Source organism: Halyomorpha halys, unplaced genomic scaffold (genome assembly GCF_000696795.3).
Source record: "Halyomorpha halys isolate HHAL.00 unplaced genomic scaffold, Hhal_1.1 Scaffold312.1, whole genome shotgun sequence".
Taxonomy (NCBI): domain Eukaryota; kingdom Metazoa; phylum Arthropoda; class Insecta; order Hemiptera; family Pentatomidae; genus Halyomorpha; species Halyomorpha halys.
Window position 1 is genome coordinate 626,339 of NW_027105402.1, and position 26,524 is coordinate 652,862.

Consider the following 26,524-nt stretch of genomic DNA (forward strand, 5'->3'; position numbering starts at 1 on the left):
TATTAGTATAAGAATTTAAGTAACTTAATAACTTATTTTTTACCTTATATAATAGCAATTAGTACTTAGTCTATTTCTTAATAATTCATCTACATTTCAAAATTACTTTTCTTTAAATGGTACTATTTATAATATAATGTTTTACAATAGGAAGACAAAGAACTAATAAAGAAAGAAGATGAACTAAAGTATGATTTTGAAAAGTTGAAATCAATTGAAGAAGATCTAGTTGCAACAAATGGAGAGTTAGGAAATGTTAAAATGGAGGTTGATGAAAATGAAAATGTCAGTGATTTAGAGTCAACTTTAAATAGTACTATTTTACAAACTGAAGAATTGAAGAAATATCATGCTAGTGAAATTGAATCAATCAAAACTTCATTTCAAAAACAAGAAAAGGTGCAAAATTAATTAAATTTATTATCAAAACAATTTTTAATGTTTTCAATAAATTAGCTAATATTTATAAAATTATTAGTCCAAACTTGACTTCATAGGAGTAGTTATAAGCTTATAACTTATTTACTAATTTCTCCTCCCAATTGTATGCATTCAATTATTTATATTCATGAAAAGAAAAAATAAACTTGAAAATGGATTACGTGATCTCTGGAACATTGATAAATGAATTAATTAAATAAAAAATGTATGAAGCATGAACACTTATAACCATGCTTTCTAAATGGACTAAAATGAGAAATCTACGATATAAAAGTTTTCTCATTGAACCTTTAATAACTAAAATTTTTATAAAAATGCCTAGCAATGTTTTGCAGTTTATTTTTATCTCATTATCAGATTCAATTGCAAAATTCTCTAATCATTATTTTTTATAAGAAAAAACAAAATTAATAACACATTTTATCTCTTTATATCTTTTTTTAATATTAATTATTCTATTATTTTTATATTTTTTAGATATACAGTGATAAAACAAATCGAGAAATAGGAGAAATTAATAGAAAGTCACTAAAAGAAGAAGCTCATGAGAAAAGAGTTTCACTGGCAGTTCCCCGCCTTAATAACGAAATGGCAAAACTTGAAAGTGACTTAAAAAATTTATTACCTGAGCTTTCTAGAGAAATCAAATCAGGTGTATGTGTTTATATTTATTTTTTCATAACATGGAAATTTAGATTTGGATTTTAGGGGTTGAGATCATAGTTTCCTCAAAATAATTTTCAAATATTTAGCCTTGGAAATTTTATGAACAGAAAAAAAAGGCATAATTAAATCCTTACAATTGTGACATTTATATTTCTTGAGAAATACTCATTCTTACACCACTTTCTCGTGAATTTGAAAAATTGAAATTTCTAATGATACAACTCATGAATTTGGTCAAGACAATGTTTATTCTACCTTTTAGTTTCTGTGGTTGTTAAAAACAAACTAGATTAGGCTTGCATTGCTCATCATAATCCGAAAGAAAATGGCCAGGAACTGGTCAAAAAAAAAAATTAAAACATTCCACTATTTAATAAAAAGGTTTTGAGCTCTGCTAGTTCCAAATATTTTCCATATTTTTTTATTTTATTTTGAATGTCCCTGAACCGATGAATGTCCCAGATTGCTATAGTCAACTATCTTATACATTATTGAATTTATTTAAAATTAGATGTTCTTAAAATAACAAGGGTTCTCATCTCATCTTATTGATCTTTTTCTAGTTGGACATTATCAATGATCTTTGTACATTTTACGGACAGATGTTTGATTCTAAGCAAGACAAAGGGAAAGCTACAATCATCCGTAATTTGACATCCATAGAAGAACAACTCGCTGTAAAAAAATAATTTTTTTTATCTTCATGTATTCCTCGTTAGACTTTTTTATTGACTAAATTATTTTTTTTTTAGTCTCCAATGAAATGCATGATGACTCTTGATTATATTCCAAAAATAAATTTAAATCCACCAACTCGAAATGGCTACTTACAGGTAAAGTTTAAATGCTTGGGTTTAATTTATATTCAGCATTATCAAACAATATTACTTTAATATTGTTTAATCTTAAATAAGATATAAATAAAAGACAACAAGATTAAACAAGATTCTTTTCAGATTCTTAAATCATTTAGAGAGAAGTTTGTGGAAATTATAGAACAATTAGAAACAGCACAACCAGTCGAAATGGCAAACAAGGTAGGTTTATTTTTAATCATTATGTATCCTGAATAGTATAGTTAAGTAAGTGAGTATTATTATTATGTCTGCAAAGATTTATAAATAAAATGACCTGCCAGAAGAGTGTACTTTTTTTTTAACGTAAATACCAAGTACCTATGTTTTGACAGTCTAGTAGAGCAGATTGTTGAATGAGCATGATATTTTGTTTCAGTGTCAATATACACAAAAGAGTGGTAAAAGAAAAAAAATAGGTAAAAGATTATTCACGGTGTAGATTTACAGATAAGATCTTCCAATTTTAATGTCTTACTCAATGATTACTCATTACTCAATGATTAATTTGTGTAAAAATTAAATTTTAATAAACGGTTTGTTTATTATGCTATATTCGATTCTAATTAAAATGGAATATTATTTAATTATTTTAGAAAATATTATTTAATTAGTTTTTATGGTCCCATAATTCGTGAAAAAATTTCAATTGTTTAGCTAAATGATGTCAGCCCATCTAGTGATTGTTGATCAATATCACTTAATTTAAAGGTGATGATTGATAAAAGTGAAAATTAAAAAAATATATATATGAAGATTAACCTGGGAGAGGTTAATTAGCCCTGAGCATTTTGTTCATATTTTGGGAAATAAACTTCTATATTTTCCTAGTATTTCATCTGTTGTCTACCTTCTGTCAACCCTTTGATGTTGTTATTCCCTCTTTTATCTCCCCACCTATACTCAATTTAGTTTTGCTATGGTCTCCTCGCAACGGTTAGACTCAGCAATACACTCCTACCGTGACATCTTTTTTCCCTCATATGAACATTTTTCTCACCTGGACACCTCCTTCATTTCTTTTTTTTAAACATGAGCTGAGGTAAGAAGTTCTTAGATCTTTTACAAAATCTGGATTCTTCAGCCCTTGATTAAAGAGCTCCAATTTATAATTTCAATTTTAAATTGCATTGGAAGTAATCATTAAGATTTTTGTTAATATCATATCCAATTATATTTAAAAAAATAGTACAAATTGTCTAACATGAGATAAATGCACACGGGGAAACTTGTTAGGGGACAAAAAAAGGACACTTCTGCTGAGTTAATTACTTTAACCTTTACATATATTGTTGATTAGAGTGAACAGTTATAATTAAAAATTTCTTATATAGACAGAAATTAGTCAAAAGTAGCATTTTTAAAATAATTATCTATTGTAAAATATTTATGCAAATAAACATTTAAGTATAAAAATTATTCAACCATTCAATAATCTCTTCATTTGTGTTGTAGTTACAAGAAATGGGAAGCTGCTTATTTGGAAAGAAATATGTAAAACCTCCTTTCAATCCTCAGGTTTTGAATGATACAGAAATATCAAGTTCGACTGAAGTTTATTTCTGATCTATTTTTATTATTTTTTTTTATGATATGAATTTAGAGTGCCTTGAATAAAAATAAAACATTGCTTTTTTTTTATTGTGTTCCTTATTCAACACATCATATTCTTCCTTTTTTTTTTTTAAAGGAGCCGTATAATGCAAAAAATGTATTTTATAAATCCTCTATCAATTATTTATAGAAATGTGATGGTGAAACTAATCACTTGGGTTGATATAAAGATATAAAATATCAGGAGAAGGTTGTAAGATGTGGACATGGCCCTAACTAGAGGAGAATAAAGGGAGATTGACCCAGGCATGAGAACTTAGGAGGCTATTGAAAAAAGTTTGAGCAAAATTTTAGTTTGTGTTCAATATTAATAATAATAATTTCCATAGATTTATATGCCTGAACATACTGTGAGGAAGTTTATAAATCAAGTTAATTAGGTAAAAAGTTGTCAACTTCTTCACTGTTGATATGTATATTTGTAAAATAAAAAGTACACAAATTCAATAATAAAACTGTTTATCAGCAGTGAAGATAGGTTTGAATGATGGCACTTCATTTAAATTTATAAAAAATTAATTGGTAGAGGAGCATTTGACCGTTAATGCTGTTTACCATCCCAGTTTTTGATTCCTCAGAATAAAGGGGTTTTGTCAAAACTGGAACTGAATAAAGATGATTTTAGGATTAAAATTACGCACTAAGAGTCAAAAAATCTGAGCATAATCTTCATAGAGCACAAACAAGCCACTTGCAAAAACTATAATGAGATCAAGAACATTTTTGTAGCAAAAAAAGGTTGAACAGTGAAATTTTAATGTTATCATTTGTACAATAAATAATACTGCTTCATTATTTTTTTGTATTTTAGTTTGATTTTTTTTTTTTTTTCCATATGAACTCAACTCAGCCAATAAAATGAATTAATGTTATGAGATGATTATATTTATTTATACTAATTTCCTTCCCTTTGTTTCGTGTTGTTATATTAGATGATAAAGTAAACTTCTTTAGACTGAATGCTCCTCTTCATTATTACTTTTCTTGTTTCTAGTGTGTACTCTATCCAGCAGGGGGTCTTCCTCTCCCAAGATTTTCTTTATTACCAGATCGGCCCGGCAGGCCTTACATGGTTATTATAATGATTAGATTTGCTTTTAACAATTGATAATATGGGGGTTTAGTCTTGGGCAAAAGATACCTCTAACGATTATCAATATTATGATTAGTCTACCAAGGTTAAAGTGGGCTGTTTCCACTTCCCTCACCCTTTACACTAGAGTTAGTCAAATAGTAAAACATTACTAAAAATGATTAGTTTATTTCTAGAAATGTTATCTATACTTAAGAAAAACCTTTAAGCAGGAGTACAGAGAAATCAAATTTAATTCAGTTTGAATACGAGTACATTCTTGTAACTGATAAAAACAAAAAGTATTAATAGTACAATATACCACTTGGAATACAATAATTTTTTCAGCTGAGATATTTTTTATTAAGAAACACATTTAGACGAAATTATTTTAATTTACAAACCCACAAGCTTTTGAATTGATAGTATTTTTGAGAAGCAATTGATTCCAACAGCTTAATTTATTCTCTGACTTCGGTCCAGTAATAATTACTATCACAGAGGACCAAAGAAGAGCTGTCAAAGAAAAAAATCAGTGTCAAACCAGAACCTGATCCATATTTGTTGAACAGAAGCTGTTATTCTACCAAACAATGCATTACACTTTTCACACAAATAGGAATTAAATAGGTCTTTAACGGATATAAACAGTTCATTCTCAAATAAGCTGCCACTGTGATGTGCTGAATATTTAAAATGCAATAGAATCAATAGTTTTATATCAGTTAGTAGTATTCTGTTTGTTTCAATACAATGAATATTTTGAAGTATAACTAGTTCAAATAATAGAGAATGGTAAAAGTAGAAAAAATTTTTCTTCTAGAGGAATTCCCGAATGTACCAATCCGGAATAGATTTTCAGTTTTCTTCAAGTCTTTTGGAACTAAAAAATTTCAAGAAGAAATAATGGGTGGTTTTTAACTTTGTAATTACGTACAGAATAAACTGTTCGAAATATAAATTATATACCAAGGGGATAACTTTAAACAATAAATAAATTTTCTCCACATCTTCTTTGTAGCATAAAATAGTGAGCTAGTGAAAAAGATAAGACAGTAGAATCTCACTGTTTATTTTATTTTTGGTCCATAAATTTTCAATAACAAACTTTTGTAATTGTCCGAGAAAAAACAAAGTAAACCTCTTCTTAAAAAATTGAGGTTTTCCTTTTCAAGATACATATGAAAAATTAAAAAATCGAATAGGTATTGTTCCCAACAGAAAAATAATATATATGATAGATTTCTAATATGTGAAGTGCAAGACTGAAATCTTCAATAAGATATCAGTACTGTAGTCAAATGGAGGTAGGTTTCGATTATCTCAATCTACAATTGAAATATTGTCAATAATAACAAATATGTTTTTGTAAATTGCTCATTACAATCTGAAAATATAGCTAGATAAAAAAAAATTAATAAATAGTGGAAAAGAACTAATGATGTCACAAACTTTTGATTAATAATAGTGTGCAGTTTAGGGAAAAAACCTATTTTTACTATGCAACACTAGTAAATATGAAAAATAAGTTTCCAGTTCTTAAAAATTCATAGAAAATTTTTCAATGATTCTATTTTTCTGAATTCCCCTGCTCACAAGAAAAAAAAAGTAGCAGTTTATTTGAAAATGACCCAAATAAAGAGAAATAGGTTTGTATAAAATTAAACAGATACTAAGTAATTATCTATTAATTTTATTGTTGTTCACTTTTTATTGTTTTAAAATTGTATCAATAAGACTAATGTGTACTATTTAACAATTGCAGGAAAACAATATAACAACACAGATACAATTAAGTTATAGGATGAAGTAACATAATCATATTAAAGGATTAATTGCACAATTAAATTTATAACTTTCTAACAGCTACATTAATAATAGTTTTGAACTAATAGCAATATAAATTCATTTGAGTTAGGTATGTGATTTATATCTTTATTATTATATATATTATCAATATCATTTATGTCATTTTTATTAATAGGCTTTTCAATAGGCTTCCATATGTTAATGCTAAATGTGGCTATTCATATGATAACGCATTGTATTCCAATTTTCCTGATAGACCCTCAAAGAAAAGTGTACCATCATCTCTGTAACAAAAACATATTTTGTAAACAATTATGTATGCATACAAATATATATATATATATATATATATACTCTTCCTAAACCATTTCACATTGTTTACAGTAGTTGTACATGATTTATAAGTAAAGGAGATATTGATAGGTATAGGCCTTGGTGAAAAAATTCTGTTAAAATGGTTGTAATATTTTAAAAAATTGAATTTAATAATATATTTCCACAAATAAATTTATCCCATTGTATGATTTAAAATGTTTTATTAGTAACAATTAATTTTTCTTTTAAATTAGTTCTCTTGTTAAAACAAAAATGATATGCAATCATATGTGATAAACCTTAGCCTTAAAAAAATGTAAGGGATGTACTTAAGTTCGATGAATTATGAAACATTTGAAAGATGAATTTAATGAAAACATAATCTAAATAAATCAAATCTATACAACACATTTTTGAAATAAAAAAAAACAAAAAAATAAAAATTGTATGGATTAAAAGAAAAATATATAATTAATTAATTTACAAGTTTTAGTTTCTCATGCAACCTAGTATTGAATAATCACAATTGCATTAAATTTTAAACACAATATATATTGAAAAATGTAGGAGGACCGAAAGTAATAATAGAGCTTGTCATTAAATTTCACAAACATCTTTTTTCTGCACGCGAGATATTATGATTTAAAATTATAATAAACCATATTAATATAAAAACGAGTTATATAGAATTAACCGACTGCAAGCCCCAAGAGAAATTTATTTTAAACTAAGTAATAATATCAATAATCAACTATTGATTTTCAATGTGCAAGGAAAATCGTGTTTTAGAAATACATTAAAAGACAAACTTTAATTAGCTAAATCTAACTTCTTGACAAGTTATTTTTTAATAGTAGGCAAATAACACATTTTATCAAATGAAGGTTTTGTCACTAATAATAAATCCAGATAAGAGAATTTTTTTAAATAAATTTCCCAATCATAACCTTTACAAACAATAACCACCTGGGACCTCCCCTTGTTTCGTTGTATGTTGCAACCACAACATCTGGGAGTTACGATCAAGGACTCTCCTGTCTCGTTTTAAAAACTAATTTTTAAATAGATTGTACTATTAATTTTTTTTTCTTACTAAAATTTTATAAATGTTGTAATTTTTAGTTTTATATTATATGACAATTAAAAGTTAGTTTTTTTTATTAAAACGTTTTCAAGAGTGTAGTTTGGAGAAAACGTGTCACAGTGTGGCGTCACTGTTCGCAATAGCCTACTGTTCCCTACCCTTTTGGTGAAAGGTGTTTCGGTCAATTGGAAGCAGCAGTTCCTGGTCCCGAGATTGTCTCCAGTATATTGAGTTTCTTCATCATCAACTTTTGTCAAGTAAGTAAACCATCAAAATGGTGAACTTTACAGTAGATGAAATACGTACCATGATGGACAAAAAACGAAACATTCGTAATATGTCTGTCATTGCGCACGTGGACCACGGAAAATCTACCCTGACAGACTCACTTGTATCTAAAGCTGGTATTATTGCCAGTGCTAAAGCTGGAGAAACTAGATTTACTGACACTAGAAAAGATGAACAAGAAAGATGTATTACAATTAAGTCCACAGCTATATCTATGTTCTTTGAACTTGATGACAAAGACCTGGTTTTTATTACTAACCCTGACCAAAGGGATAAGGGAGAAAAAGGGTTTCTTATCAATCTTATTGATTCCCCTGGGCATGTGGACTTTTCTAGTGAAGTAACTGCTGCTCTTCGTGTAACTGATGGAGCTTTAGTTGTTGTTGATTGTGTTTCTGGAGTGTGTGTGCAGACCGAAACTGTTTTGCGTCAAGCCATTGCTGAACGTATTAAGCCTGTCCTTTTCATGAATAAAATGGATAGAGCTCTTTTGGAACTTCAATTAGACCCCGAAGATCTTTACCAAACTTTTCAGCGTATTGTGGAAAATGTCAATGTCATTATTGCAACCTACAGTGATGATAGCGGTCCTATGGGTGAAGTACGTGTAGATCCTAGTAAAGGAAGTGTTGGATTTGGTTCTGGGCTTCATGGGTGGGCTTTTACATTAAAACAATTTGCAGAAATGTATGCTGAAAAATTTAAAATTGATGTAGTAAAACTAATGAACAGATTGTGGGGTGAAAATTTCTTTAATCCTAAGACTAAGAAGTGGGCTAAGCAAAAGGAAGAGGATAACAAGCGCTCATTTGTTATGTACATTTTAGATCCCATTTATAAAATTTTTGACTCTATTATGAATTATAAGAAGGAAGAAGCTGCCACCCTTTTAGAAAAATTGAATATTAAATTAGGCGTTGAAGATCGTGAGAAAGATGGTAAACAATTGTTGAAAGTAGTCATGAGGTCTTGGCTTCCAGCTGGTGAAGCTTTACTTCAAATGATAGCCATTCATTTGCCATCACCCGTTGTTGCTCAGAAGTACAGAATGGAAATGTTATACGAAGGGCCTCATGATGATGAAGCTGCTATTGGAATTAAAAGTTGTGATCCTAATGCTCCTCTTATGATGTACATTTCAAAAATGGTACCCACCTCAGACAAAGGACGTTTCTATGCCTTTGGTCGTGTATTTTCAGGAAAAGTTTCAACTGGTATGAAGGCTAGAATTATGGGACCAAATTTTACTCCAGGGAAAAAAGAAGATTTGTATGAAAAAGCTATTCAGAGAACAATTTTAATGATGGGGCGTTATGTTGAAGCAATTGAAGATGTACCCAGTGGCAACATTTGTGGTTTGGTTGGTGTTGATCAATTTTTAGTTAAAACTGGTACAATTACAACTTTCAAAGATGCACATAACATGAGGGTCATGAAATTCAGTGTGTCACCAGTTGTACGAGTAGCTGTAGAACCTAAAAATCCTGCTGATTTACCTAAGCTTGTTGAAGGATTAAAACGTTTAGCCAAATCAGATCCCATGGTACAGTGTATTATTGAAGAATCTGGAGAACATATTATTGCCGGAGCTGGAGAACTTCATCTTGAAATTTGTCTTAAAGATCTTGAAGAAGATCATGCCTGCATTCCACTAAAGAAATCTGATCCCGTAGTTTCTTACAGAGAAACTGTCTCAGAAGAAAGTAATCAAATGTGTTTGTCCAAATCACCTAATAAACACAATCGTCTGTTCATGAAAGCCCTTCCTATGCCTGATGGATTACCCGAAGATATTGATAAAGGAGATGTTAATCCTCGTGATGACTTTAAAGTCAGAGCTAGATATTTAGCTGAGAAATATGACTATGATGTATCTGAGGCAAGAAAAATTTGGGCATTTGGACCTGATGGATCAGGACCTAATCTTCTGATGGACTGCACTAAGGGTGTACAATACTTAAATGAAATCAAGGATAGTGTTGTTGCTGGATTCCAGTGGGCTACGAAGGAAGGTGTTTTGGCAGAAGAAAACATGAGAGGTGTGAGGTTCAACATTTATGATGTTACTCTGCATGCTGATGCTATTCACAGAGGAGGTGGTCAGATCATTCCAACAGCCCGACGATGTCTTTATGCTTGTATTCTTACAGCTAGTCCCAGATTGATGGAACCAGTGTACCTCTGTGAAATTCAATGTCCTGAAATTGCCGTTGGAGGTATCTATGGTGTTCTGAACAGAAGAAGAGGCCATGTTTTTGAAGAAATGCAAGTAGCTGGAACACCTATGTTTGTTGTAAAAGCTTATTTACCAGTAAATGAATCATTTGGTTTTACTGCTGACTTGAGAAGTAATACCGGTGGACAGGCATTCCCTCAATGTGTATTCGATCATTGGCAGATCTTACCAGGTGACCCACTCGACACAGCCACTAAGCCTTTCACCATTGTTCAAGACACCAGGAAAAGAAAAGGTCTTAAAGAAGGATTACCGGATCTTACACAATATCTGGATAAATTATAAATTATTTCCTTTCTTATTTTAATATTTTTTTTACATTAATTTTTTCTATGTTACATTCTGCAATTGAGCTGTATTTCTGCAAAGATATTTCACTTTTTTTGTTCTTTTAAATGAATTGAAAAATGATAATTTTAATTTAAACTATTAATTATATGCAATGTGACATGTACATATTCATTACAATGTAAAATGAAATAAATGCTGAGAAGGAGATGAAGGAAGATAATTTTTTTCTATTATCCATTTCATCCTTGTTTAGTTTAAGTAATTTAAGGTTTATTTTTTAAAAATTAAATTTTTTTAAATATAAAAGAGTTAGTTTCATCAAAGTTTAATATATTTTTGTAATATTAAAGGATTAATTTTGGAAAAATTGAAAATCATTATGTGACTTCAAAAATTGTTGAAGAAAAATTATATCTAGACACAATGTCTGTGGTGTAAAAGTGTGAAGACAATTTTCTGAAGAGCATATTTTGTTCTTCACCAATTATTTTTAGGTGAAAGACCTGTTCATATTCTTAACATACTGGTAATGTATTAATTCTTCACTAGGTGGGACTCATAATTATCAATGACTATTTCAGTTAAAAGGAAAAATAAAATTAAATTTTTTTCTTGGATTCGCCTTTTTAATAGATCATAGATCAGAAATATTCAGTTCTATTAGAATTAATTAATAATTTGATATGAATTAAAGGTAAGTGCTGAGTACTTTTACATAGTTATGTTTAATATAATTTAGGCTATAATCCATGTAAAGTGATATTTTTTGCCCTAATGTAATTGCTATTTAATCAAAATTCATTAATTTAGCTTAAAAATGAGTTAAAACTGGCAGATTTGATTTGTTTTTTTTTCATTGCTATTTTAGACAATTAAAACATGTTGGATTCAGTTGAAACTTCACAATTGCAATTTATTATTATCTATTAAAGATTTTATTTACTTTAGTTGTTAAACACTATAGGGAAGTTTCTTGTAATATAAATGTCAAATATATCCCCTAGTTTAATATATTTTATGAGGAAATGACCTTCAACTGGCACAAATGATAGCCTGTCTTTGATGTGGAAAAATTACTAACCTTAGAAAATTGCCCTGTTATGTAAACATACTATTATGAACCAACAAATTATGCTTACCTCTTGTATTTAGGATATTCTTCCTCATACAAAACTTTAAAACCAATTTTTTTAGACAAGTATTGTGATGATGATGCAGTGAATATTGTACCAGTTACCTAGAAATAACACATTAAATTTTAATAAGTAGAGGCTGATTATATGTATGACTGTAACCATTGTTTTTATACCTTGATGCCTAAATGTTGACAAAGTGGCTTCCTGCATTGGAGGAGTCTTTCTCCTACATGATAACCATGGTATTTTGTATCTACTGAAAGTCCAAAAGCGCTTAAAATCTTATCAACTCCATATCTCTCAAAAATGTTAGCCCTTTCTACTGCTACTTTACATGCCAAAAATACATCTTTGAATATTCCTGCGTTTTCCTTGATAAAGTCAAATTTACATTAAAATAAAATAAAAAAAAAAATGTTTATTAATGATTCTATACAATTAGTTTTGTATCATGTTCTATGTGTTTATTTAATTTCATTATTATGCAGGCTGTTTTATTAAAACATTAGTTTGTATTGAAAGAAAAACAAATAAATTAATTTGACTATGCAGTTTTTATCAAAACATTAATCAGTTTAAGAGACCATGGGAAGAAAGATTTAACTCTTAAGAAACATATATTAAGAAAATTGAAGTTTAATGTTTTAGTTCTAATTAAATTTAACTCTTCATGGAAAATTTGATTTTAAACTGTCCAAAATTGTTGGACATAAATAGTTCCCAAAACAATTAACTAGCCAAATAATTTTATGAAAAAAATTATTCTTGGACAATAAGTTAAACAAAGATTACTTTAAATATAACAAAAAAATAATTAATTTCACCATTCGATAGAACTTATTTTTCACAAGATGCCATTACAACTTCAATTTTTACAAATAGTGGACTAAAATCATTCTTCCCGTAAACTGCCTGTATTTAAAAAATATATATATATAAAAAGTCATTGTTTAGAAATTTGTTTATATAACTTTTTCAACTTAATACGTTTAGATTGTAACTGTTTAGTTATAACATATTTTACACAATTAACTGAATGTGGATTCCTCAATTGCCTTAAAACTAATTTAAATAGAGTTCATGGCTGAAGTTATACACTTCAAATTAAATTCATTTAATGCTAATCTTTATTAATACAACTGAAAGTTTTGGAGACAATGTTAATACAATATGTTTCAATATAATTATAACTTTAATTTATTATTTATAGATTAGTCATTAAATATAATTTGTGATTTAGGCCTATTTTGTTCAGTATAAAGTTCATCATTTTTAAATTTTTATTTTTGAAGGTAGAAAAAAAAAAGAGTTATATTTGATATTATACTATTATTAAAATTTTGTTTCCTCATTGACACTTTAGTAAGAACTATAATAGCTCTGGGAGAAGGTGCCATGAGGAATATTTGGAGACAATGACAGGAAAAAATCACATTAATAAAAAAATAAATTATATTTATTATTTAGCAATGTTAAATAATGTATCCATCCTAGTCAGGGTTGAGGTAACTAAATTACTTATTTAGTTTTGTCAGGATTGTATAAAAGAAAACTCCCAACATTAGTTTAACCCTTACATTAGATAAAAATTAATGTACAGGTTAAATTCATATTAATGTATGACAAAGTTAAATTTATTAGACAATTGTTAATATAATATTAATTAAAATTTTGTGTAGATATATGATTTAATTAAGCTTACAATCTTTAAGTTTTTAATAGCAGTAATAATGTTAGTTGACTGAACTTAAAGTTTTCTTAATTTTTTTACTGCCAGTTAACATAGTCCGGGTAGTATTCTACTGTACATACTTTAGGGCATACTTCTGTTCTAACAGCAAAATTAATAAGGAATTTTTCAAAAAATTTAGTCAATCTTTTGTGATAGTATTTTCACATAACAAAAACTAATCTAGAAACGACAGCTAAACAAAAAAAAGCTAACAATTGGAAAAAAAATTATTGACCCACTTTGTTTTAAATTTGCAATGCAACAATAATGTATGATAATCATATGATTATAAGTCATAGTAAAGTTAGAGAAAAAGTTCATGGAGTTAATCGAAATAATATAAAAAGAGAAACAACTCAAACTTAGCTACTACTGGCAGGATCTGTGGTTTTGAGTATGAAAAAGGAGCTGATGAAATAGCTTTCATATTGTGGTTCTTTGTATCCAGAAATGGGATTAGAAACATGATCATTATTGATTATTCTATTGGTCCAAAGAATTGGAACAGCTTTTAAACCCAGATTATCTGTGTATTAGGTTGTAAGCATTTTTCTGTTTGTATTTTCGTAATATTTTATAACATGCATATTTACATTAAATAATGAATTTTATATTAGTGAACAAGTGTTCACCATGGTGTACCTCAATTTTTGGCTAACCTTTGAGCATCATGTCAATACAAAAAAAAATTGATTTTTTTTATTGAAAAAACTTATATTGCAGAAATCATTTTTCCATGTGTTTTGAAATTCTTTTCTCTTTCAAAGTGATCTAGAAACCAACAATAGTGTAAAGCGTGAATTGATGAGGCTTAATCTGGTGAATAAGGAGGATGAAGGAAGATTTCTCAACCAAGACTCAAGATTTTTATGGGTGACAACTATATAAATTTGGATTTGTGGTGACCAAATTGGGTATTGTCATAGTCTTCGGTTCAAGAGTGTGTAACCTGTAAAGGATCACATAATCTTTCTAATTGTTCGTAGACCGGTTTAATTCAAATAGCATACAATACTTTAATTTTTCCTTTGCCTTATATTAGCATTAAAGCATACAATGCTTTAATTTATCATTTAATCTTATGTTAAAATAAACATAAACAAACACTATATATTAATTGGATCAAACTTTTTCAAACTCAATAAAACTTTAAATATTTGGTGACAAAAAGGACTAAACTTGGGTGAGGATAAGGATTGAATGCATATTGCTTGTGAGGAATATATTTCATTTCATCTTAGACTTCTAGATTTTTGAAGAATCAATGAATTTCTTCAATGAAAATATTGAGTTTAATTTATTTGTGTTTTATTTATGTCCCAAAAAAATGTTATTCATTGTAATATAACCAAATACTTAGTGTATAATGTTGTGTGTATGTTAATTTCGAGATTTTGAATATTAATTGTTTTATGTCAATAATTTTTAGTTATAAAATATTCCATTATTATATGTTATTCTGTTATGATAAATTAAGTATATTTGTAGTTACATAAATCTTATTTTAACTTGGTGTTTTTGGCTACTTGAAAAGATTTTTCATTTGCTGAATTTTCCATCAGTATCACACTGATTATACAATAATTTTAATGTAAAGTAGAGCCAACTTCCAATTAATTGAATCTTTCAGTTTTTTCCAGTTCATCTTCATAGAGCTGATGTTCCAAAGAACTATTCTCTCTCTTTTCTTCCTCTCCATTCAATATGACCTCAAAACATTTCCTCCATTCCTTCATGCAAACTTCATCAGTCAATTGGATTCTTTTCGCATCTAAAGGTACACATAGTCAGTTTGTACTTATTGTTTTTCTAGTAGTGTTGAATTTTTGGAAGATTTTCTGACCTCATTTTGGAATAAAAACTTCTCGGTTTTTTCTAGGTCAGCATTACTTTGTCAGCTCTTCTTCTATATATGACCTCACTTATCTTCCTGACATTTCTTCGAGTACACTAACAGTTCTACATATCAGCCTATTCATCAAGATTTTATATGCTTTGCTTTTTGTATCTGTGAGGGCTCTACAACCTTTATTTTATTTATTTTTTGTGACCCTTTTTCTGGTAATTTCTGACATACAGGTGGGTTATCTACAGCAGCAGTTCTGAGGTGCCCCAAGTACATGCCAGAGGTGCTGCAAGCAAATGGAACTTTCTCAAAACATTAAAAAAACTTTTTTTAAACTAAAATAGCGGATATACAGTAACCATCTAACCATGGTGATGGGTCATTCTTTGTTCTGTGGGACCAGCACAAAATAAAAGTCAACCCCCAGGCCTTATTCGAACCGCCGATATTGCAGTAACGAGGCAGCCAAGGTTCCCTTGGCTACAAGTTCCCTACAATCTTAATCTAACCATCGAGATATTAAGTTCCGCTATTTTTGTAATAGTTGCAAAGTATCTTTCCTACTCCTCTTTTCATATTTTTGTTGATAGGCTTTAAGTCTCTGATCCTACATCTTGAATTACTGCTGAACTATGTATTAACTTTGATTATCATTTATTTGAATTTGAGTTCCCTTTGTTTTTCTTCTTTTTTTGACAATTTAGTTAATCTAGAAATAATTTTAACCCATTGAATCTTAAATTCATAGGAAATAACTGTATATTAATGTAAAAAAGTTGAGCATTGTCATGTAAATTGTGTCTGTTTTGTTTATATTTGCCAATTTATTTTTTATACTTTATGGCTATTGATAAACTAAAAAAAAAAATAGTTTTAGAGGAGTCAACAGAAAAAGGAGGTGACAGAAAATGACAGTACAAAACAAAAAAAACAAAAAAAAAAATGCCCCCTCATTCTCTTGAGATTTTACTCTTGAATTCTTGATTTTTTAGTTGTTTTTTTTATCTTCCAGGTTTCTTGGGGAAAAAAAAGGGAAAACTTTAATTCTAAAAATTTCCTGTTCCATTTGTGGATTATTTCCTATTTTAATTCATTCATTCATCCATTTCTCCCATCTTATTAATGCTTATTTTGAACTGTACATATAAAATCATTTGTAGTTGCAAGTGCAGTTCTTCAGTTTATACTTTATTTTGAAAATCTTGCACTACTAAAGAGCCAAGCATTTAGACTTTTTTGTTTAACTCAAGAGCTTTTATGAAGATTGAATGAAAGAACTTATTTCTTTCAAATATTTTTATAGAAACCAAGCAACATTTTTGATTATTTAATTAAATTTGATCCCACTATGTTTAGAATATATTGGTAAGCTATAGGCTAAAAAGGAATTATGTGATCTCCTACCTCGTATTACAAATAAGTTAATATTTATCTTCTTAATAATAATAATAATAAATAAAACATATCTGTTTACTAGTTTTAATTATGTTTACAAAATAATTAATCCTTTCTGTAAAGGCCATGGATGCCTATTTAATAGCTTATTACTTATTTTCTTTGCTTTATATTTTAACAAAGTAATAAAACTAGATATTACTAATTTTTTTTGGGCTTAAAATAAAAACTAAAACTATTTAGTGCCAAGTAGTTGTCCTTATCTAATAAAATATTCACTACTCCCACTTATTTGAATCTCTTGAATGGCGAATAGACTGCCTCCAAGTGAATAGTGGATTCTGTCTTGTGAATCACTTGAGAGTATAAGGGGAGTATACATTTTGCTTGCTGAATAAACACATATTTAACCCATTAAATCTGCAAGAATTTAAAAATTTATATGTGCATGCATAATGAAACTAAAAATGAAAGATAAATGTACGAGTATTGAATTTAATGCATTAAACCTGTTTCTTTAAGCATGATTATCAATAAATAAATTTATTTAACTTTTATTAAGCAAATAATTTCTATATAAAGCTATAAGCTTAATCTAAAATTACCAACTGAATCTTTTCTCTTATATGGCCAGTTTTTAATCTTATTTGCTTATTAATATATTGACGTGAAAAAGCTTCCATTTATAATATTATCTACATTCTATATTTATTTGTACTACATTTTGGATTGCTCTATCTTCAAGTACCAATATTCCTCATTTTGTTAATTGCATCTATTTCTTTTTGAAATATTGTCATATAGTCATATTAATTAAAATTTACAACCCAACATTGTTTAAACAACTTCCTAGGAAAGAAAATCCGGAATAATGTTATTTGTTTTATGAGTAAAATCTGCAGCCACACATGGTAAATTTAAATAGTATAGATTTGGTACCATATTATACAACCAGATTGCTATAAAAAATCTATAACTTTTAGATAAAATCTCTTGAACATGATGACTAAGTAAACAACTATGATTTCAGACTCAACAATTTTTTAGAATTGTTATTGAAAATTCCAAAGGAAACATCATATACTTAAGATTTATTATTTCATATTTAATTACAGATAAGTGCTAAAAGCTTTTTGTTTTTTAAAGAGCTGCAAATAATAGATTTCTATTATACAATTGTGAATGATGCTATACGTTAGTTTTTTTTGCCTAAAGTATGTACATTAATAATTATTAAAATGGCATTGTTAATCATTTACCTAACCATTGTTCTCAATTAGAAATGTCGATTCCATCATTTTTTAACTATTATTTTTGTTTCACTAATTGCTTAGTAAATTTAACTACAATAAAATAAAATATTCAATAATGTGAAAATATTTTTTCCTTTATCAAATCATCAAGTCAAAAGATTCATGAAATTGTTCTTTTTTGACGAATTTGGTTATTTTTTTTTTCTTCTCTAAATTTGTAAACTCTTGTTATATAAACCCATGAATTTATTATATTCTCCCAAATGTATCTTTTAAATTCTATAAATGAATTTGTTATTTGAAGTGTTATTAGTTGTTAAGCTGTATTGGTCTCAATTGGGAACAATCGCCTGTCCTATTTATACGTTACAAGACACCCTGTGAAGTCATGAATCATGTTATTCGCTATTTTTTCTGTGTATTGAAGTGCAATAGACCATTTACTAAAAGATGTTATATCTAAAAAAAGATACATTAAAAAACTGACTTTTGTTTTAGTAAAAACCTTTTTTTTTTGTTTGAGTAAAAATTGTGGAAACAAATTCATTTATTGAAATACATCAGATTGGGCCCAGGGCTTGGCTAGCACTATGTTTTATCTAAATTTGTAGCATAACAAGCAGCATTACAATAATACTGATGGTCTTCTGCATTTTGTTTTTAGTTTCAGTATCCAATCAGTCCAAATTTGAACTGAAAAGTAAAGTGCTCATAGCTTTTTTAATGTTATTCCCTTACCTGGGTTATATTCCTTTTGAAATATTTTTCTAAAATCAAAAAAAGTGTTCATTTGGTGGAAGAACCAGTAGAATATTTAAAATACTTAGATTAAATGGAAAAAATTACTAACAATTTTGATGACTAAGTGAACTCTCAATCGACTCTGGATGAAAATTACTGGTAAATAGATAAAGAAAATTCTGATGAAGGGTGATAGAATCCAGTCATTTATAATGGTGCGTGCGGCGGTGTCTAATTTCAAGTAATGAAAATATTAGATACTGGTGTCATTAATGTTTTTGACACAAATGAAATTGATAAAATTAGTGATGCTTACTTTGTTTTTTACCTTAAAAGGAAACCTTCTGACCCTAAACAGTTAAATAGAAATAATAAAAATTGATAATTCCTAAATGGGTGGCACTAATTGATTGATACATGTTTCATTTGAATTCCTGTGATCTTTGTAAGCCCTCACCAAATTCTACAAGTTTTCGCTGCAAATATTACAATAGCTATTGCTATGGTGCAGCAAACTATAAGTAATCGAAAGCTTGTGACTTTTCAACTTTAATTTTCCCTTATTTATTAAAATACATATTTTTTTAACCAGTTGCATTTGCATACAGTTCTATCTGTGCCTGGAGAGTGTGTCACATCGTCTCCAAGTTAAATGGTATAAAATCGGCAATAGTGGACCAATTGAAACAATTTTTGACGTAGGTATAGTGTAGTGGCTGGAGAAATCGGTTACGAATTTTGGCAGAAATCGATTTTTCGGTCACTTATGTATGTCAAGCGTGGTCACTGACTATACTCAGGAGAGGAAATTACAGGTGTGGCAAAATAATATTGGAAAAAGCATTGTGAATATGAGGAAAAGAGATCGAATAAAAAATGCTTGGATCTAGAAAAAAACAGGACTCACTGATACACTGAAGATGACAAGATTGAGCAAATGGAGATGGGCAGGGCATCTCCTTCAGTGCGAAGATGACAGATGGACAAACATTGCCTCAGAATGGACTCCACACGACCTTCAAAGAAGAAGAGGATGTCAAAAGAAAAGATGGAGCGATATGTTCAAGAGGATGGCAGGACCCCTCTGGTGGAGAGCTGCTAGGGACAGGGATATCTGGAAGGAGAAATGGAAAGAACTCGCCTCCCAATAGGGCTGGTCACCCCGGGAAGTGCTGACTATTACTCCCGAAAGGGAAGGCCTATACAGGAAAGGATGCAGAAAGATGGAAAGAAAATTGATAGAAGTTAATGTTTTGTCGATTATTATATATATAAATTTATTTTTTTTTCTCTATCTTCTTTAAATTTTTATATTGTATTCTGTATGATTTTAATTTATTGCATAAATAAAAAGCTATTTCATTCATTCATCATTTTCATATCTTATTGAGCATTCCGACATTAAATATTTTTTATTATAAACAATATTCAAATCTTTGATCGAGGTAATTAAAATCTGATCCTTTTGAAACTCTGGTTGACTACTGTACTGTGTGTTGTCTAATTGACATTTTACAGTTTTTCATTCAGGCACTTAACATATTATTTCTGCTGGAAATAAAATCAACATATTAAAAGGGGAAGGGCTCAATTTTTTCCTTTTAGTGGAACAAACAAAAGATTTAGCGAACGTTCTAAATTAAACTATATGTGATTCGTTTTCCGAGAAAATCTTTTTTTTTTTCTTGAGATGTAGAAAGTCGTTTAAGAAGTTTCACTTCAAAATGCGCTTGAGAAATTGACGCAAGTGAATTTTTAATGGAAAATAATAAAGAATTGCTTGACCTGTTGAACCAAAAAACATGTTCTCACAATGAATTAAATTTGGTTCGGTATCGTAACTCGAAAAATTTGCTTGGCTAAAAATATCCATTTTTTTTTTAACGAATAATATGTTTTACGTTCGGAATTATGAATACATTTTTGAAAAAATACTATTTTGCTTGCCAATAGCAGTTTTTCTTTTTTTTTCTTGTATTTTTTTTTTCCAAATTTAGTAATCAATTACTAACTAGTAACCGAGAACAATCTGACGATAAAGAAAGCTCTTTATCAAGAACTTTCCTTTCTATCATCATGCTGACATCACATTACGTATCTCTTCCAAGATGCCATAAGTATTTTCTCTATTTTGTCAAATTGTTATCACCCAATACAGAGAGAGATATTTCGGATTAGGTGTATTTATCATCAAGATATTTCCCTCAATAAAGAATTCACCAACGTAACGAAGATTTATTAATAACTGTTTAATTATTTTTAAGGTTTTAAATTCATATACATAACAACCAAATAAAGAGTAAATATATTATTAATTATGTTGATGATTGGGATTATGACTAAATGATTTAATAATATATTGAAAAAAAAACAGAAATTCTCCTCATGCAGATTGACACCACACAACCTTGAAAAAATTGTCCACAACTGGTTTATACCTTCCCATTACCTCAACTCTGTTTTTTAAATAATTATGTAATTATGTATTCAATACATGACTTCAAGGTACTCTACTTTTATGCAATATATTAATTGGGAGAGCGTTGAAAAAAACACTAATAAGTAGAATCAAACTAATCCCAATCTAAAATGGTTCAACTATCAACTTAGATTGCAATATTGGCTATTTAGCTAATGTTAGATTAAATCACAATTTGTTTTTTAATAAGTGTTAAGATACAAGGGAATACATAAACTCAGGGGCCCTAAACATTAAAAACCAAAAGATCTTTCACCAAACTCAGAAAAAATGTAAAACAGTATATATACATATACTAGTTTAACTAAGGAAAAGTTGTTGAAGAAAATCGAAGGAACACAATTTTCGTCTTCGGGACTTTGGTTTGAACTCGGTAGGAAGTGGGAGCATAGGATAGGATGGGTGCCCTCCAATTCTCCTGGTTCGATTTTTACCTCTGAAATATTTTGATAAAATTAACAGACAGATTAAGAAATATTGGAATAGAAGTAAGTATGCAATAAAAATTAGAAAAAAAAATAAAATAAAAACTTGGAGATTTTATGAAAGGCATTATTATGTGAGAAAATACTTCTTCCTACATTTTACAGTTCACGTAAAAGAACCATTCAAAGGTCGTAACGATATATTATGGTTTTTTTTCCCCCGGTCAGTATCTTTTAAGTACTGAAGTCTTTTAAGAAAATAATATGAAACACTCCTACTGTCCTAGAAGGTTACCTTTTAGGCAAAACTAGTTTTAGAAGTCAACTCTGAATCGACTGTAGGAAAGCCTGTATGGGGAACCCAATACTAATAAATATCAGATTTCGATTACTAAATTTTTATAATTATTAGCTTTCTACACGAACTTAACCATAAAATAACTTACAGGGATTTTCTCCTCCTTGCCTTTATAGCTGATGTAAGTCATGTTAGCGCCAACAATACGATCTTTTAATGGCCCAGGCTTCTCTGCGATGGCTACCATAGCAGCACCTTCCTTCATCAGTTCTCTCCAAACCACTCTTGAAGCCTCTAAGGCTAATTCGTCTTTCAGTAGCTCTGTAAATTAACAAAATAATTTATATACAAACTGATTAGCAAATAAGGCACTCATAAATCAACACCAGCCACTAATATTTGGACCTAAACTTTCAATTGAATAATTTATTTTTAAGGGGCCAACAAATAGGTTTTGAGTAATCTATAAAAATTAACAAAATTACAATGGTAAAGATCTAATTACAATTTAATCTAGCAACAGAGGACCAATTTTGCGAAAGAAGTGTAGGCAGGTTGCTGTTCACGAGATTTAGCTTCAAAATATTGTCTTTTGGCTAGTTGTTTTTTTATTCTATTACAGCAAAAATATAATAAAAAATATCTATTCATCTGCAGACCTCTAGCGACAGCATTACTGAACTTATCTCCGTGAAAATCGGCTGATTTCTATTTTTAGAATTTGGCAAAGTTATTGATTACCCAAAGATAATTTTTGAAACTTGACATTGCCACACAGTGCCAGTTTTTGAAAATGGGGCCGATTAGAGATCTTATACGGTGCGGTTCGCAGCTTTCCTCCTTAACTACTTGGCTGATATTTGTAAGATCAAGCACTAAACAATAAGTGTAAGCACAAAAGTCATTAGTCAGACTAGAATGATCCTCAGGGCTTTACATTATACTTTGCTATTTCCTTTCAAACCGACCACCGATGAAAGGTTTCATTCGCTCATGTCTCGAGGATTTAGGGAGGAAAATAAAGTGTTTAGAAATAATTAAATGAAAGTTAAAATATATATATATAGACAAAAATGATCCAATCCAATTATATTTTTTTTTTTTTCAAAAAACAGTTAAAGAGATGTACATGTATATAGATCTTTATTGATTATTATCTACAACTATGGATTATTTGGAACACTATATAATCATTTTAAAGATAAATAATTTGTCTGTAGAGCATTATGATCTACAAAGTTCTAACCGAGTATGAATATATAATACCCCAATCAGTCTTGTTAGCTTCTAAAGCTTTAGAATTGTATCTACAGAATTTGAGGATATAGAGCCAGTGGGTGACAACGCCGTATGAAGAGTGAGGAAAAGAGGTGAGCTTATAACTCTCTGAAATTACTGCGACATTTAACATTTAAAAAGGACTTTAACATTTGATGGGTAGAGAATATCGCGCCTATTTAAATAATTACAAAAATCACTTACTTGTATGTTCACATAGCGGCTCTCTAGGAAGAAAGAAAGTGACCATATGTTCGACTAGTTCTTCGATGATTTCTTCAGGCACTGTGGTGACTTTGAATTTGAGTGGAACTCCATCCCTGGTCTCTACGAAAGTTCCAAGTTCCACGACGTTATCAGTCATTCTGAAAAGAACCAAGCTAAGTTCTAATAAATCGTTCATACAATTTATTTTCTTATGAATAAAATAAAACATGATTTTTATCTATAAGGCTTTTTGGCTTGGTTACTATAAGAAAACGTGAGAACTTAAATGACTTTTTTCCATTGTTATATGAAGTCATTAAAAGGTTTCATGTGGTATCAATCTATCTTTTACTACTTATGGTAAGAATAACAAAAGCCGAGAATGGTCATATAAATGATAAAAGTCCTTCTGGTTTCCCTCGGATGACGCTTAGAATTCTAGGAAAGTCGGGACAAGTACTGTAGACAGAATATGGCCGAGCTAGGTTAAGAGAGTTTTATAAACTGAAGAACAGTAATTGGGTAAAAATTGATTGCAATTACTGTTATTTGAAATTACAAATGTTAATTGGTAATTTCTACTGGTTAATGAACTGCTGAATTTTTTATTGTGTTGCACACTTAAAATTACTGTCTAAAGTACTTTACTAATTAATTACTAAAGTACTTGCAATTAATAACTACTATAAAATTAATTATTTTTTGCCTGTAGAAGATGTTGAAATTGAAATGGTTCGACCTCTAAAGTAATTACTCTTCCAAGTAAATTGTAGCAACTTTCTAAGGAGAGGGTAAAATTATTATAATACAGAATTTAAAAGAAACCGTCAGGGTTGTGGTCAAGAAGAAGAAAATAACTTCTTGATTACCGACGTTTTAACCTACAATTTAGGTCTTCATCAGGACTGCTTTGATGTTGGGAGATTCAAAGTCATTCCCATTCAAAGTCATTGTCCCACGTTTTACATATCCACTCATCACAAACGCCCTGATAAAGACTTACATTGTGGGACGAAACGTCGATAATCAATAAATATTTGATAACAATTTTTTTTTTTCTTGACCGTAGTCCTGACCCATCTTCAAATTCACAAACGGCAATCATCTATATATAATAAGTTAAAAATTTCTTCGTGTAAGATTATAAGTTGAATTACTGATGTATGTATTTGTTCATGCCAAGTTTTTTAATTTGTAAATAGTAGTAGTATTTAATTTAATTACATTTTATTTTTATTTCTGATATTACATTAGAAGTTTATTTTAATTTAAAAGGAAATAGATGTATTTATACTTTGTATTATAATATTTGAATGCAGGAATAACTGTCAGTGGGGATTATTTGATTTGCGTAGCCTAACAACGGGTCAACAATCTACGGGTTAAAATCAGCCATCTTTTGGCCATTTAGTACGTTTGATTATGTTACCAGAACCTTTCTGCGTTAATTATATGCTGTCTAAACCTTTTATTTTGATTGTGGTTAATAAAATAAAGTCCACTACGTTTATGAATACCATTGGGGTAATTAATTTAATTAAAAATTGAATACTGAATGCATTAAAGAGGCAGTACAGACGTGGACCACTAACTATTGACCAATTTGGAGTTGGCAACTGAATATTCTATGAAGCAATAGCTTACACATCATTTACAGCAAAATATCTTCCCCTGACCTATCGTGAAGTTGATCTCTTTTCTTCAGCCCTGTCATCCAGTATTTTATTTTATATATGTCTATTAATTTTGTAAATATGTTTCTCTCTTTTCATAATTCATTTTGCTAATTTTATTTTGGTCTAAAAGTCCTTTTATTTCGATTTATATTTATTATTTTATTTAAAATCTTTTGTTTTATTATATGTTTAGGTTTTTTATTGTTGCCCTCGCCAAATAAATGTTTATATCAAGAGCAAGTTTTTTTTTTTTTTTTTTAAAGCTTTCCTTCAAAAATACTACGTCGATTTGAGGTGGCTTTAGCTGTGTGTGTAAATTATTTGATTATTTATTGTGATTCTTAGTCATTTATAACTGCATCGTTCTTTTGTCCCGAGGAATATTGTAGTAGAGTAAATTTGCATGGTTGAAAAAACTTATTATTATTAATTTTCATTATCCAAACATACAGAAGTTTCACACCATTCTTACAAAATCCTAAAAATATCTTTGGATTTTGAATAAATGGCAATAATTTATATTACATCCACGCTAGATTAGGTGGGATTTACGTATCCCTTTCAGTACAAATGGATGCCCTTGGGTTCCCGGACAACTAAATTGGATATCACTGTTAATTGATAAAAATTGCAATGATTTTTCATATTACTTAATCATGTACCGTTGAAATGATCGTTCCGGTAATTTAATCTAATAATTATTTCAATTACTTATCTATCTAAATTACCATGTTAATAAGATAATTGTCAAACGAATTTCAAAATTACTTTATTCAAACTGAAAGATAGTGTAGCTAGTAGATGTAAAATTATATTTACAGTCAGATTTTCTTATTTTATCAATTGTTTTAGTAATATTGTATTTTGCTTCATTATTAAAGGAAATGTTTACGAGGATTGTGCTTAGAATAATTTGTTTTCAATCCCTTATTTTTTTTTTTTTTAAAGTGAGCTGTAACGATGATTCCATTTCATTCTAATGCAATATAATTACAATTTAATGAGGTGCTGATTTTTGTATCAATATAGTAGGAGTATTTCTTATTTCAGAACTCATCGGGTAATGGGGTTCATTATAGAGACCAGATTTTCGTGCAATTGCATCGTGTTTTTGCTCCCCAGCTTCAAAACCAGCCAATATGAATGGACGCTCTATTAACAATAGCTTTATATAGCTCAATATTGAACGTTTTAGGGTTACTACACTAATTAACACATTGTGAGATTTTTCTGCTCGTATTGCATTTTTTTTTGTCAAGTTGTTGTTGTTGATTGTTGCTTAAAGGCGTAAAACCCTCTGGTCATCAACGCCTATGGCATGATAAAAGTAAAAAAAATTTAATTAAAAAATAAATAAATAAATTTAAAAAAAAAAAATTATTTTTGAA

General features: G+C 29.0%; 3 protein-coding genes across 4 annotated transcripts in view; 2 read left to right on the plus strand and 1 right to left on the minus strand.

Moving 5' to 3' along the window:
* Nucleotides 1–3,602, plus strand: part of LOC106681130 (putative autophagy-related protein 11) — a gene marked incomplete in the record, with an annotated part of 10,004 nt that extends 6,402 nt beyond the window's left edge. Inside the window, 6 exon segments of the mRNA XM_067050992.1 lie at nt 151–399; nt 919–1,095; nt 1,671–1,784; nt 1,860–1,940; nt 2,064–2,144; nt 3,417–3,602. Of these exon segments, the coding sequence (XP_066907093.1) occupies nt 151–399; nt 919–1,095; nt 1,671–1,784; nt 1,860–1,940; nt 2,064–2,144; nt 3,417–3,527 (813 nt within the window).
* Nucleotides 3,603–6,439: 2,837 nt separating this feature from the next.
* Nucleotides 6,440–26,524, minus strand: part of LOC106681143 (uncharacterized) — a 79,082-nt gene continuing 58,997 nt past the window's right edge. For both annotated transcript variants that reach the window (XM_014421314.3, XM_014421315.3), the window contains 5 exons: nt 23,458–23,618; nt 22,124–22,296; nt 11,980–12,177; nt 11,810–11,907; nt 6,440–6,740 (listed from right to left, as the gene is read on the minus strand). In XM_014421314.3, coding sequence (XP_014276800.1) covers nt 6,671–6,740; nt 11,810–11,907; nt 11,980–12,177; nt 22,124–22,296; nt 23,458–23,617 — 699 coding nt within the window. In that variant the 5' untranslated portion in view covers nt 23,618 and the 3' untranslated portion in view covers nt 6,440–6,670. The remainder of the gene's footprint in view (nt 6,741–11,809; nt 11,908–11,979; nt 12,178–22,123; nt 22,297–23,457; nt 23,619–26,524) is intronic.
* Nucleotides 7,994–10,881, plus strand: eEF2 (eukaryotic translation elongation factor 2). Its single transcript, XM_014421312.3, has one exon. It carries the CDS (start codon nt 8,130–8,132, stop codon nt 10,662–10,664), a length of 2,535 nt encoding a protein of 844 aa, XP_014276798.1. The 5' UTR covers nt 7,994–8,129; the 3' UTR covers nt 10,665–10,881.